Here is a 15,234-nt window from a genome sequence, read left to right as displayed (position 1 = left end):
GAAGAAACTCCTATCGCAGCGCAAATTGTTCAGCTGAATCTTCCTCGGCTGTGGAGTCAGAGTCAAGGAGTTGGAGTAATTTTGGGTACCTAGAGTTTGTGTCAGAGTCATGGGCTTCATAAACTGAGGAGTCGGAGTCAGATGAATTCTTGCGATAAATCCTGAGATACCCGGATACACAACTGCATGGCTGCTATTTCACTTTCGTTTCAGCAATCCTGCGATATAACTCAATAAGCTCAAACTGCACTTTTTGCAGCCATGGCAACCAGAGCTGTGGAGTCAGAGCAATTTTGGGTACCTGGAGTTAAAGTCAGAGTTGGTGGTTTCATAAACTGAGGAGTCTGAGTCGGATGATTTTTGTACCAAATCTACTAAGTAGACTAAGGAGCCGGAGCCATTTTGGGTACCTGGAGACGGAGTTGGAGTCTGAGTCGGTAGTTTCATAAACCGAGGAGTCGGATGATTTTTGTACCGACGCCACAGCCCTTGAATCTTCCTCATTTCTGAGTCAGTATACGAATACTTACCTACAGAAAGCACCGATTTTCTCTAGTTGTGTAGAGACTACATATCCACGTTTCCAGCAGGAAAGCCGCAGGCCGTCCTCATTTGTGGGAACAAGCGCAACACACTGCAGGAAAGATTCCCATGTCCTAGTTTGTTCTTTTCCGAACCCCCTAATGAGACCATGTATGGACAATACAGCTATAATGTGGAAAGACAAATCTAGAGCTCAGGAGCCGGTCGGAAGATGCTAACAATTCTGGCTTGCATACAAATTTAATGCAAATTGTTCACAGTTTAGAACTGGACCAATTAAATGAACTTCTTGCTTTTTCTTGAGCAAATTCTAAGGAGGCATACACATCCAATTTTGATTTGCCACTAAGCAATTTTACCACCTCTCCACATTATGAAGACCACCATTTTTGAATGCTATGGACCAGCTTGTGTAGGTGAGCTCTCACACCACATGGAAGGGGTAAAAATGGCCAAATTGGAAGTGTGCACCAGGCTTAAGATGCATTAAACGTGCATATTAGCAGTCAGAAGTCAGGAAGAAACTCTTGGAGGCCAGTGCCATTGGCAACATAACTAAAAAGTTAAGGTACCCGTACATCTAGCGATGTAAGGGCAGATTCGACCAAAAAACAAATCTCTCTCTAATAGAATCTGATTAGAGAGAGATCTGACAGCTGCCCATACACCGCAGATCAATTCCCAATCAATTTGATGCTGAAATTGATCCAGAATCGGCCTTGTGCGCCGCATCTGTCGCTGTGCCCTAATGTAAAATGTCCCCCCGGTGCCCAGTGTAAAATATACATTACCTGTCCGTGGCCTGCGCTTGTCCTCCGCTGGCTTCCGAGATTCCTCCTGCATTCATGTGCGCCCCATGTGGTTTCCTGGTATAGTAAGGGTGCGCATGTGTGACAGCACGCGCGCCCTTACTAGGACACCACGTGTGGCGCACAGGTATGGACAGCAGAGTGCCCCTGGAGCAGCGGAAGGACAAGCGCAGGCCGGACAGGTAATGTATACCTTACACTGGTCACAGGGGGACATTTTACATTAGGGGACATCAGGGGGTTTGTCTCGTTCGAGCGTCGCAAAATTGCACGCCATTCCCAAAGCCCACCCAACATCTTGCAGCAGGCGCGATCAAGAATGCGACCAATTTTCGTCACACAATTGTCAGGCATGCACTTGGAGGCACCAATTTTCATCCAATACTATGATAATAATCAAATTGGATGGTTGATCGGCCGCCAAGTCGCCTGATGTATGGCCACCTTTAGGTGCTAGACTAGGCTACCTGGTATTTGTCCAGTCCTAGCCTGGCTTGCTTTACAGCAGTGGCACTTTAGGATTAATGCACTTAATCCCCTTACAGTAATAACTTGCCTTGAAAAGCGTTTTTGACAAAGGACCTGTTAGGGTCTAAAACGGACTAGTGTTGTCGCGTCTACATATAACCTCATAATATATCAAGGAGTCAAACACTGTTTTTGTACAGTATATAACTTCAAAATGACTCATTGCACTATTCTGCATTTAATTTGAGCTGGAAAACACGTGGTGTACGTTACAATTGAATAAAACGCAATTTTGAGAAACATACCGTATTTTTCACTGCTAGTCTACTTTAAAGAGGAACTGTTGTGAAAATATTAAAATTTAAAACACATACAAACAAAAAGTACATTTCTTCCAGAGTAAAATGAGCTATAAATTACTTTTCTCCTATGTTGCTATCACTTACAGTAAGTAGCAGAAATCTGACATTTCCGACAAGTTTTGGGCTAGTCCATCTCTATATGGGAGATTCTCAGCATGGCCTTTATTCTTTAAAAAGACATTCCCTGAAAAAGATTTACTGATGCTGGCCAGCCTCCCTGCTCACCGTACACGTCTTTGGCAGTTGAAAGGAGCAACTGCCATTCACTAAGTGCTTTTAAAAATAAAGAAAACCCTGAGAACCCCCCGTGAAAAGATGGGCTAGTCCAAAATCTGTCAGATTTCTACTACTTACAGTACGTGACAGCAACATAAGAGAAAAGTTATGTATGGCTAATTTTACTCTGGAAGAAACCAGGGCTGTGGAGTCGGTACAAAAATCTTCCGACTCCAACTCCTCAGTTTCTGAAACCACGACTCCAACTCCAGGTACCCAAAATGGCTCAGACTCCGACTCCTCAGTCTAATACTTAACAGGGCTGTGGATTTTGTACAAAAATCATCCGACTCCTCAGTTTATGAAATCAACGACTCCGACTCCAACTCCGGTGCCCAAAATTGCCCCGACTCCGTCTCATCGACTCCCACTCCACAGCCCTGGAAGAAACGTACTTCTTATTTGTATATATTTACATGTATTTTAAATTTTAGGATTTTAGTGACAGAGGTTCTTTAAGAGGAAGTAGGAAAACTAATAAGAAACAGTTCTCCAATCACAGCGCTCTTACAGAACAAAGCGCTGTGATTGGAAAAATAGCGTGGGCGTAGTTTACTACAACCTATTAGAAACCTAGCCGTTTGAGAGGGTGCTGTCCACCTAATCACACTAGCTGAATTTACCTATGAGGTTTCCTGCTGGGTCCTCTAAAGTAGACTAGCACCTATTTTTCTGGACATCCTCCCAAAAACTATTTAGTGGGTGCAGTGAACACCTATTGGGATTAAACTTCTCTATACAACCACAGTCTTGGACTATGAGTAGCATAGACAGCATGGGACTTGGAGTTCCAAACAAAGCTGAGAGACCGGCGGTACCTGTCACTAATCTAAAGAATGAAGAGATAGCGCCCCAGTCTTCTCTCCAGCCCCAGCACTCACCTTCTTTAATGCTGGTACAAACAGTCCACGCCATTTGGTGCTGTTCTCGTCACTGAAGAAGTCGTAGTTCTGTGGTGATTGCTGCATGGTGCTGGCCTCATGGGACTCAGTCTGACTCTAGCCCAGAGCTGGGCTGTAGTAATGTTCAGGCTGTCCTCTGTCTACCGAAGACCAGAGCAGAGGTTCCACAACACTCTTCCGACTGTCTTCTGTGAGGCCCTGAGCAAGCTGCCGTGCTGCTTCCAAAACACTCTCTAGCCTGGTCTGCTCAGATCAGAGCTACTATACTTGTACCAGAGGTCGGGAGCCCTTCGGTTTTCTACCAGACACAATGCCACAGACTTGTTAAGGCAAATCGCTACTACTGTGCAGTTTAGTATCTGGCACATAAACGGGCTCTAGCATTTTATCGAACAAAGGGGTTCCAGGTCAAGCAAATTTTATACATACAGGACAATAGTATAGTTGAGTCTTTACTATGAAAGTCAACAATGGTGCTCTCTAATGCATGCAAGACAGTTATGCTTTTAACTGGACTGCAATGCTGCTGACTACCACAGCTAGGAGCTCAGCTCTAATAATCCACTAGTGCAGTCAGGAATACAGGGGTTATTCACTGTCTAGCCTGGGTTGGTGTACAATGCTGCAAGATACCAAAAAACAACACACAAGCTTTCAAAATAGCAGACTCTTTAGCATGGACAGGGGTGCAACTACTGATTCTAGGAGGCACAGGAGAACGTTTTCACTGGACTCTCAAATGAGGTACAATATTGTTGTCAAGGACTGGGAGAGATGCTGCTCTGCTGACTCTAGCACAGTGGAGGGTACAGCAAAACTGACTCTAGGGGATAGGTCTGTTGACTATACTGCTGATTGGGGTATATGCTATGTTGTCTCGCTAACCCAGAAGGGTACAGCTCTGATGTCACGCCAAACCAAAGAGTGGTACAGCTCTGATGTCACTCCAAACCAAAAGATGGGTACAGCTCTGATGTCAAACCAAAGAGGGGTACAGTTCTGATGTCACTCCAAACCAAAGAGGGGTACAGCTCTGACGCCTCTGTAGTCCACAGAGGGGGAGATGCTGTGCTGTCTCTCCAGCCCAGAGGGGTACAGTTCTGATGCCTCTGTAGTCCAGAGGGGGTGGGGGAATGGTGTGCTGTCTCTCCAGCCCAGAGGGGTACAGTTCTGATGTCACTCCAAGTCCAAGAGGCACAGCTTTGATGTCACTCCTAACCAAAGAGGGGTACAGGTCTGATCCCTTTGTAGTCCAGAGAGGGGGAGACACTATGCTGCCACTCCAGCCCAGAGGGGTATAGCTCTGGTGTCTCAAAGCCAGAGATGGGGAGACACAGTGCTGTCGCTCCAGCACAGAGGGGTACAGTTCTGGTGTCTCTGTAGTCCAGAGAAGGGAAGACGGTGTGCTGTCACTCCAGCCCAGAGGGGTACAGCTCTGATGCCTCTGTAGTCCAGAGAGGGGGAGACACTATGCTGTCTCTCCAGCCCAGAGGGTTACAGCTGTTGCTATCTCTAATGCACAGAATCCTCAGCTCTGCTACTCTCCAACACAGCCTGGGTTACAGGAGGCCAGTATCTGTGTGACAGCCACAGGCCACTCTCTCCTCCAGCACGGATCAGGCCGCTGTCCCTGCCGCTCTCCAGCACAGTCCTCTCAGACACAGCACAGGCTTGCTCGGGCCTGCGTCTCCTCTGCAGCAGGGAGGGCTGCGTTGTATGCTGCCGGCGGGATAGGGCCCCTGGCTGCCCCCCGCTCCTTCATGCTGGGCCCGCCTCAGGCTGCTGGATGGGGGGATGTTTTTGTGATGGGATCCGGCTTCCTATGGGACCGTGTCCTGAAATATCAGCCCAGCCCCAGCACGGTGCAGCGAGCATGCCCGGGACCGGCGGGGGGAGGGCCGGGGAGGAGCCGCCGCAACTTTCCACACAGGACACAGGAGAGGAGGGGGGAAACCTGTCCCTGGAAACTGCTATTCCTGGAATAGCTCCACTGGGGACCACCAGAAACTCTAGCGTAATACACCAATGATTATAAATTATAACTGAGCATTCCAGTGTTTAACATGGAGCTCTACATCTTTATACAATTTGGATAGAATGAACATTGTAAAGAGAATTGAAAAAAAAAAATGTGAAACAAGATTCAACATTTTCTGTGGTTCAAATTCACCATTTCCCAAGCTCACCAAAAATCTGTACTTTTGAACTTAAAAGCCTGGTACACTTTCAATTTTTGATTGGCCAATTTTACCACCAATATGTAGTATGAAGGTCAACAGACAGATTTTGATTACTATGAGCAGATTTTGTAGGTAAACACTCAGGCCTCATTTACATCATTTTGCGGAGAAGGCCATGCAATTGGAACGCAACCCATATTATCGCACGCCATCTGTGTCGCTATACGCTGCTGATCCCATTCACTATAGTGAATATGTCAGCACTGTGATTCCCTAAAAATGCATGCAGCAGTGTGTTAGCGCATCACACTGCTGTGCAGCACATATGATGGGAACGGCTGCCGTTCTTGCGTGTCGCATGCTATACGCATGCCGAAATGGGCACGGCAGCGCCTTAGACTACAGGTAGGTGGTAACATTGGTCAGTGATTGGCTGAAGCTGTGTACTACCAACATACGTATATGTATGCCGCCGGTGAGCTGGGTGCAGGGTGAGCCAAACAACGGCTGTCACTCAAATTCCCAGCGGCGAAAAAAATACTATTCCCCCTCTGAGTCGTTGCAACTCGGACGGGGATGCGCCCCACGCGTATAACATTGCTGCTATGGGGGCGCCTAGTTTCTGCGCTAAACGTAGTAACCACCTGCTTCGGTGTACCAGGCTTTAAATTGTACCAGAGAAGAGTGAATACAAAAAATGTATACATACCCGGAGCTTCCTCAGCCCCCTCCAGCGTTATTGCTCCCACGGCGCCATCCTCAGGCTTCTGCATCTTCGGTAACGGGTCCCATCATTTTGGCCAGTCAGTGCATGTGCAGTGCGCTCCTCCGTTTCGCCCCCAGCTACAGGAGCGAGACGGAGGAGCGCACTGTGCATGCGCCGACTGGCCGAAATGACAGGTTAGATAAGGGATAACTAGGGACAGTCAGTAAGAATGGGGCAAATAATTCAGAGCTGATGTAGAATTATGCAAATTCTGTATACAAATTTGTGTAGCTTGATAATGGACTATTCGAATTCCACCTTGACGGGATTGGACTATTTTCACAGTATAGGTCATATCCTATTTCTAAGGTGTGATACAGCGGCGTAACTACAGGGAAGCAGCCCCGGCAACTGCAGGGGGGCTTGGAGCTGTAAGAGGGGCCCCAACAACTACTTCACTCCCTCCAATAAAGGGGTCCATGCTTCAGATCAGGTGTTTTTGTAGCTACACATATTATGAGTGTGAAGATTACAATGTCCACACTTGTTTTATGGGGTACATAGTATCCAGGCGCCGGGCGAGTTGAATGACGGCTCTCCATGCTACCGCTAAACTCCCAGGCGGCATTAAATACTATTACCCCTCCGAGATGTAATTCGGGGTCTGGCGATCACCAGAGTCCCGCATTCCACCACTCACTACCGCACGTCCATGTCCTACGTCCAGCAGAAGGAGGAAGTGCGGTAGTGAGTAATGGAAAGCGTCCCATAGGTCGCGTATTACAGCGGTGACACGCATAGGATCCCCGGACTTCTTGGTAAGTTAACCCTCCCATCCCGCGGTCACATGTGCAGTAATTAACCCTCATTAGCACTCGAAATTCAAGTACTGCCGTACATGAAAGCCCATCCCTGGAGCTCAGCGCCGAAATGAAGTGCTTCGTGTTTTATGACCTTTGCAAGATGGGCCTCCAGGCAGTGAGGGTCACCAGGGGTAGGCAAGGGAAGGGTGTTAACATTGGGAAGCCCCATCAAAGTTTTGCTGGGGGGCCATATGATTTCTAATTACTACTCTGGGGCAATGCGACTTTTCGGCACCAGTGCGTTGTGAGCGTATCACTGTGAAAGAACCCTTATAGTTGAAGCGCAGCACACTTTTCATGCACTGTGCGCATCACTGTATGTGTCACATTGCATGAGTAACACACAATGCGACATTGCAATCCTGTTACTTTGCAATCCTGTCTCCAAATGCTAATACAGTATAATATATTGGGCAGGTGAGCTCTCACACTACATGGTAGTGGTAAAATTGGCCAATGATTGACCAATCAAAATTGGTTGGGTATACCAGGATGTGTGCAAATACGGCTAGGGGGATTCAGATGCATACTTGCATTGTAATGTGCTGACATTGCTTCTCAAAAGAGGCACCTGACAAATGGGCTGACAAATGGTAACCTAGGGAGTTTAGTTGAGCTAGAGCCGCTAGAAGCATATTTACAAGAAGGTAAAATGATGCCCTGATCAATAATGCAACATACTTGTTTCTTGCACCTTTTTAAGGCTACTCAGGCATTGTTCACATTAAAATCACTGAAGCCCCTCCCGGCGCTTACCTGCGCGCTACGATTTTGTGTAAAGCGCTTTTCAAAGCGCTTTTACAGAGCATTTTTTTTTCACTTCCTGACGCAAATCAGGAAGTGAACTCTTTGACCCGGAAAATAATAAATAAAATGTGTTTATTCTTAAAAGCACAAACGCAATCGCCAGAGTTTTTGCGTTTTTCCTTTACCTTCCATTGTAGCAAAATCACCCTAAAAATGGTGCAGGTAGTGCTTTGGTCAGCGGAAAGCTGAGGAAACGCGCAGATATAAACAGTCCCATAAGGATTCATTGCACAAGCGCTTTTAAGACGATTTTCAAAATCGCTGGCGCTTAAAGAGGAACTGTAACGACAAAACGGCCCCTGGGGGGTACTCACCTCGGGTGGGGGAAGCCTCAGGATCCTAATGAGGCTTCCCACGCCGTCCTGCGTCCCTCGGGGGTCTCGCTGTAGCCCTCCGTGCAGCGGTGACGCAATATTTACCTTCCTGGCTCCTGCGCAGGCGCTCTGATGCCTCTCGGCGCCGAAGTAGGCGGAAATACCCGATCGCCGTCGGGTCTGCTCTACTGCGCAGGCGCAAGTTTCCGGCGCCTGCGCAGTAGAGCGGACCCGACGGAGATCGGGTATTTCCGTCTATTTCCGTGCCGAAAGTCGCCACAGCGCCCCCGCTGGAGCCAGCAAAGGTAAATATTGAACTGACAGTCGGCACAGTCGCCGGCTGTTCGGAGGGCTGCGGCGAGACCCCCGTGGGACAGAGGACAGCGTGGGAAGCCTCATTAGGATCCGGAGGCTTCCCCCACCCGAGGTGAGTACCCCCCAGGGGAGGTTTTTGTTGTTACAGAGTCTCTTTAAGAAATAGTGAAAATGCCCTAGGTGTGAACACGCCCTTACACACTATGCAGGTGAAAAGTCACATCACACGTTAAGAGTGTGAGGCGAAGCAAACAGAACATTGAAAGTATGCTTCACTGCCTCTGTAAACACACACGTCCGTTAAACGCACAGCATACATTGCGCTATTCTGATGGAACCTTCCACACTGCACTATTGATGCGAAACTTAACATAACGTAACATACATTGCACTACATTGCAATGTGATTATACTTTCTGTTGCAACAAAACACAATGGATACAGATGTGTGTTCCATAGAAAACGTATGGTGGAAACACATCTGCTACCGACTCAAACCAGAGATGAAATACCGTCCAAGCATACAGTGAACTGTCCAAAGCACCGTTTGAGATCCAGCTATGTGAACCAGGACTTGCAGAATGTGGTAAAAATCCATCTCATGGTCATTTTTAGGATTTCCTTTAGGCTGGGAGTACAGCGATTTGCGCAGAAAAGCATGGATTTTAGGGCTCTTTTACACTATCCTGCTGTGCTTGTGTTTTGTGGTGAGAGTCTGATTGCATGCAATTTACAAAACACAAGCACGCAGTTTGAAATGGAAATCGCAGCCACTGTTTTAAACTAACACATTGCGATTGCGCAATAAAGCTGGGACCACACTTGCTTAGGGCTTGATGAGTGTTTGCAGATTTTTTTAAGCTCTGGCGAGAAATCGCCCTAAAAGCAATTGTGCAATGATTTCCTATGAGAGTGTTCACATGTAAGCGGTCACATTTTCAGCAAAACGCAAACGCGCTAGATGTACAATTTTTTAATCGCTTTTACTATAATGGAAGGTATAGGAAAAGCACAAAACGCTTGAAAAATCACTTTGTATAGAGATTTTCCAAGCGCTTTTAAGAATAAATACATTGTATTTATTCTTCTCCGGGTCAAAAGGTTCACTTCCTGACTGACGTCAGGAAGTGAAAATCTCAATCGCTCAGCAAAAGCGCTTAGAAAAGCGCTTACAAAAGCGCTTTTCTAAGCTCAAAGCACAGGGAAAAGCGCTTTGAAAAAAGCTCAATAAATCGCTCATCGCTTGCGACAGAGCTGGCGATTTATAATGTGAACAAGGCCTTAGGGCTGGTGCACACCGAGCGGCTTTTTCAGCGTTTCTGCAGCCGCTTGCGGCTGCGGATCCGCTTGGTCAATGTATCTCAATGGGGTGGTGCACACCAGAGCAGGAGGCGTTTTGCAGAAACGAAAAATGCCGGGGTGAGGCATTTTTTGGATTGCGGGTGCGTTTCTGCCTCAATGTTAAGTATAGGAAAAACGCAAACCGCTCTGAAAATCGCCTGTTCAGAGCGGTTTTGACGGCGTTTTTGTTACAGAAGCTGTTCAGTAACAGCTTTACTGTAACAATATATGAAATCTACTATACTGAAATCCGCTGCAGCAATCGGCAAAACGCTAGCAAAACGCCATAGAAAAATAACAAAAAGCGTTTCAAAATCTGCTAGCATTTTGCGGATCTGCTAGCGGTTTTTGGTGTGCACCAGGCCTTAAAGAGGAACTCCAGTGAAAATAATGTAATAAAAAAAGTGCTTCATTATTACAATAATTATGTATAAATGATTTAGCCAGTGTTTGCCCATTGTAAAATATTTTAAATCTCTGATTTATATTCTGACATTTATCACATGGTGACATTTTTACTGCTGGCAAGTGATGTAGCTGCTGCTTGCTGTTTAGGCAGTTGGAAACAGCTGTAAACAGCCATTTCCCACAATGCAACAGGGTTCACAGACAGGAAACTGCCAAGAGTACATACTCAGAATTTCTTTGTGGGAGGGGCTTCACCACAATATCAGCCATACAGCACCCCCTGATGGTCTGTTTGTGAAAAGGAATAGATTTCTCAAGTAAAAGGGGGTATCAGCTACTGATTGGGATAAAGTTCAATTCTTGGTCGGAGTTTCTCTTTAAACAACTTTTCTACCACGATTCACATGCAAATAAAAAACTGAGTACCTGCCGCATAAGATTGCATCTCGCAATTTCCATAGACGGCTGACGAATGCCTGAAGCAGGGATCACACTTGGGTCCATGGAAAAACTGCCATAGTTGTCCACTGCCAATTTTTGTTTTATGAAGTGCATTTTTTTCCTCTCTTGCTAAAAAGGCAGATTATTATAAATGCAAATACATTCAAACACGCAAATTCAGAAATTCAAATGCAGAGAAAAACGCAGAAACGTCACATTTGGGAGAATTGCACACTTTTTCCACACATACAGAAACACTTCTAATGTAACAGCCCATGTTAATAAATGGGTTGGCTCACATTGGGCATACGTGTAAAATGGCCGTGGCCAAATTTCGGTGTACGGTGAAAAGACTCACCCTGTGCCTGGTGAAAGTCCCCTCACCTCATTGCAAAGCATGAGTATTGATCAGATCAGAAATTTGGTTTATGTTGCAACCCCGGGGAGGGGGGTTGCACGTAATTCCAGCACCGGCTGTCGCTAGCGGCCGTATTACCTCTTTTTTTTTTTCTGATTTGAGCTCCGGCAATCGCCAGCACCCAAATAAGTCACTGAGCACTGCTGTAGCCTTAATTTTCATGACCTATGGCGGTGCCCAAATTATCCTAGCAGCTCTGTGCTGAAATTAGCTGTCTTGCACATTAATGCAGCTCCCGCATGCGGGGAAAAACGTTGCTGCATATAGTACTTTTTTTGCACCCTGCGTGTGATTCCTTTTGCCGACAGTCAACTGCTTTCAGCTGATGCATGTGGAAATTGCATTACTAGATCAAAATCTCATTGTGAATTGTGCAGCAATGCAATTTTCATGCAGGCTATAGACTAACATTATAGGCCATTTCCTCAGCAACACTGTGATTCTTTTAAAATTGCATACGCACTGCATGCAGCATTTTTTAGAGCGATTCAGCTTGAATGAATGTGAACGCATATTTATTCAAAAATTGCTCTGAAAATAACTTTGTAAAATGGCTAAGCACTAACGATTGAGATTTTTGGTGTGAACAAAGGCTAAAAGCAATCCCTGAAAGAGTGACACAATTCAATGGCCAGAAACTTTGTATAGGTCCTTTCCATGGAGTGCTTTTTTAAAGAATGAGGCCCCTTTTACACTTGCTTCGAAATGCTGCGTTGTGTTACCCTATTTCACAGCAGGGTAATGCAACGACAATGCAAAGCAATGGAGTCTAGCACACTTACCGCTTCACGTCCCGTTGCGCCGGAAGCAACCGATCCACTGACAAACCACCAAAAAGGTAACATTACTGTCCGACTTCAGCGGCGACAGTAATGTAAGTAAATGGACGACGCAGAGATTATAAAAATGTTGGCGTTGGGGCACGCATGCTCGGAACGACAGGAAAACCCGGGAATCCCAGTGACATACCTTCTGTCCAGCAGGGAGTACGTCACTGCCGCATTGTCATATGTTTGTGATTCTGTGCATCGCGGTGCGGTGGGGGTGGGGCATTGCACCGCAAAATGCACATTGCATTTTGTTTTCCATACTAACATTAATAAATGGTCTTAAAAAAGCTACACTTAGAGGCGATTATATTATTTTATTTTTTTATGATATCTCTGGACTGGTATCTGGAACTCTTGAGAACTATTGGTTGGAGAGGGAGATTGGCAGGAGGAGAGAGAGCTACTGATCTTTTTGAGTCTGTAATAGACCCCGTGATTCAGGTCTAATTATAATTATATTTGGTAAATCTATTCCAAGAAGGTGATGGAACACTGAGTTTGCGATGAAGACATATATTGTAAGGTTAAAAATGACCACACACGTTACAATTTTTCTAATCAATTTTACCCCAATTCAATTATTAAAGGGATTGATTGGGCCAAGGAATCGAAAGGTTGTTTTTTTTTTTTTTTGATCGAGAAATGGAGTGGCACATGACATGCGTGATGTCACACGGCAGGTGGAGGAGCGGATTGCTTGCAGGTAGGCGGTCTGGGGGACACTGTACACATGCCTGATTATTGGCTGAGGTGGTCGTTACCGGCCGCCTCAGATGACTTTAATCAAGCATGTGTACATAGCTTATATGTTTTGTTTTTGTTTTTTTTGTGGTAACACTGCTGTGATGAGCATTTCTCTTCCAGCTACCAGCTCTTAAACCTCATACTCACTGAGGCATTTCTGTCACCTGGCAGGGATTGGCACGTGATCCCTTGGGCAAAAGTGCACTTGGGACCTTTTTTCATAGTTTGGGCAACATCTGGGAAAATAACAGCAGGCAGTGCAGGGGACTGTACTACATCTGGCACAAGATGTGTCACCCCTCCCCCTTCCTATCCCATGGGCAATGTGTCTCCTCGCTCTCTACACACAGCCTGCAGTGAGTGAATGTGCAGAGCAGCAGGGTGAGTAGAGAGAATGATTGCTGTGCTGCAGCTGGGACATTAGCAGGGAGAGGTGTCAGGATGTGTTTAATGCTTCCGAAGTTGCCTGTCATTAGAAGTTATGTGCACTGGCTGCTGTAATACCGGAGTGCCCTAGACTATTAATCATTTATCCTGATCAGAGTAATTAATCAATAATGCAGGGCAGTCTGCTGTTGCAGAAGCCAGTGGCACTGACATCCTCTGCAGCATTGCAGAGTACAGTTTCATAACAGTTAGCTCCATCCACATCCTGATGACTCCTTTTCCCCAAAAATCCCCCAAAACTTGCAGCGACACGCTCGGTGTCCAGACCCGTCAACCCTCCCATCAAAAAATTGTTTTTGGGGTTGTCTGTAAATAATCAGCATCGGATGTAAAATTCCTTCGGTATGCCACTGGTGCCCAGTGCAGATGCACCATGTATTTTTGCTATGGAGGGGGCGGAGGGTCAAGCAGCACAGGACAGAGTGTTAGCATGGGTGGGGGAGAACAACGTGATCAGGCAGTGCTCGGGGATCACTAAAGATCTATCCGTCCGACACGGCCGAGTTCAAACCAGCGTGTGTACATAGCTTAAAACGGGGCTTATGATATTGAAAATGCTGTGTGACCTGACTGATGTGAGAGAGAATGAGGCACTCAGACTACTGTGATTGGCAGTTAGCAGGGGCTGATCACAAGCTCTTCTTTGGTCCCATGACTTGGTTGACATCTGGCCCCTTCTGATGGGAAAGCTATTCTTGTGTAGAGATGCAATGTGGCACTAGAAATACGTCTCACAAATCTTTCTAAACAGGATGCCAACATTTTGTGGGAACATGAGCCAAAACATCCCATAAGTGTATAAATAGCCCCTTAATAAGTCTCATTATAACACTAGACATACATTTACAAGTTTTGATAAATTGATGGAATTGATCCTTTTTTTTTTTTTACTAAAAAATATTGTTTGAAAAGAAATCGATCAAAGCCCCACACACTAGTATCGCCAAAACATAGATTTCAACCAAATCAATTGAGTAAGTACATTTCATACACTCACAGTTACGAGAGCAATGTTAAAGTGCATGGTCAGAAACAGTCAATCAATCTACAGTCGTTCAAAAGCAGTCAAATGAAAGCAGATTCCTGTGCCATCAACCCAAATTTTCCACCCTACTCGATCAACAGGATTTAGATTTTTAGCTTGATATCACTCAAATTGCCATACTAGTTGCAGCCATTAAAGAGAAATATCCTGTAGATGCATCAGGCATGGTTCCCAGAGATCCATTTAGAAAGCAAAAGAGGTGGTGGCAAAAGAGGAGGTGCTCTCTTGTCACAGCAGAACTTCGGTTGCGTACATATGCTCAGTTACAGTTGCCCTTCGGCTGGGTTTACACTATGTGAACTTTGTGGCGTGGACAGGGATATTAGATTTGCTGTTACCATCCAAGCCATGAACCCCTTTGTCTACAGTTGCTCTGCGGTGTCTACTGCAACAGATATGTCAGAGATAATATGCTATTTCATCTTCACCAGAAATTACTCTTCTATCCATGATTCCAGGCCCTAGCTCAATAAGGAATAAAAGCATTCTCAGACACTGTCTCACTGCGGGAAAAACTTCCATCACCCTCCTCTGGCTATCTTCCATCCCATCATCCTTTATAGGACAACTGAAGTAAGAGGAATATGGAGGCTGCCATATTTATGTCCTTCTAAACAATGCCTGGCAGTACAGCTGATCTATTTGGCTGCAGTAGTGTCTGATTCATTGCTAGTACACACCATACGATTTTCTGTTAGATTTTTCTGTTCGATTATATTCTATAAAGTATTGGTAGAGAATGGTCATTATCTATGGTGCATCGTCTTCTGGTTGTCTCCTGCTGAGTAGAACAATGCCTAATTGCTAGGCAGATAGATGGTTAGATAGATAATTTCCAACATGTTGGAAATTATCTAACAGAAAATCTAAAGGTGCCCATAGACCTAAAGATTATGAGCAGATTCGACAAAGAGACAATTTTTATCTCTAATCGAATCTGATTAAAGTTTGTCTCTTTTCAATTCTGCTCATACGCTACAGGCAGATTCCCATCTGATTTCAGCATGAAATCTTT

The 15,234-nt window shown here is 45.6% G+C and overlaps 1 protein-coding gene across 2 annotated transcripts in view; it reads right to left on the bottom strand.

Annotated features, from left to right (window-relative positions):
• SOS2 (SOS Ras/Rho guanine nucleotide exchange factor 2) overlaps window positions 1-5,239 on the bottom strand; it is a 133,509-nt gene extending 128,270 nt beyond the window's left edge. For both annotated transcript variants that reach the window (XM_068254184.1, XM_068254185.1), the window contains exon 1: window positions 3,340-5,239. In XM_068254184.1, the coding sequence (XP_068110285.1) occupies window positions 3,340-3,426 (87 nt within the window). In that variant the 5' untranslated portion in view covers window positions 3,427-5,239. The remainder of the gene's footprint in view (window positions 1-3,339) is intronic.
• Between the last annotated feature and the right edge of the window lie 9,995 nt (window positions 5,240-15,234).

This window comes from Hyperolius riggenbachi, chromosome 9, assembly GCF_040937935.1.
Source record: "Hyperolius riggenbachi isolate aHypRig1 chromosome 9, aHypRig1.pri, whole genome shotgun sequence".
Lineage (NCBI taxonomy): Eukaryota > Metazoa > Chordata > Amphibia > Anura > Hyperoliidae > Hyperolius > Hyperolius riggenbachi.
This window is presented reverse-complemented; position numbering and strand designations above follow the sequence as displayed.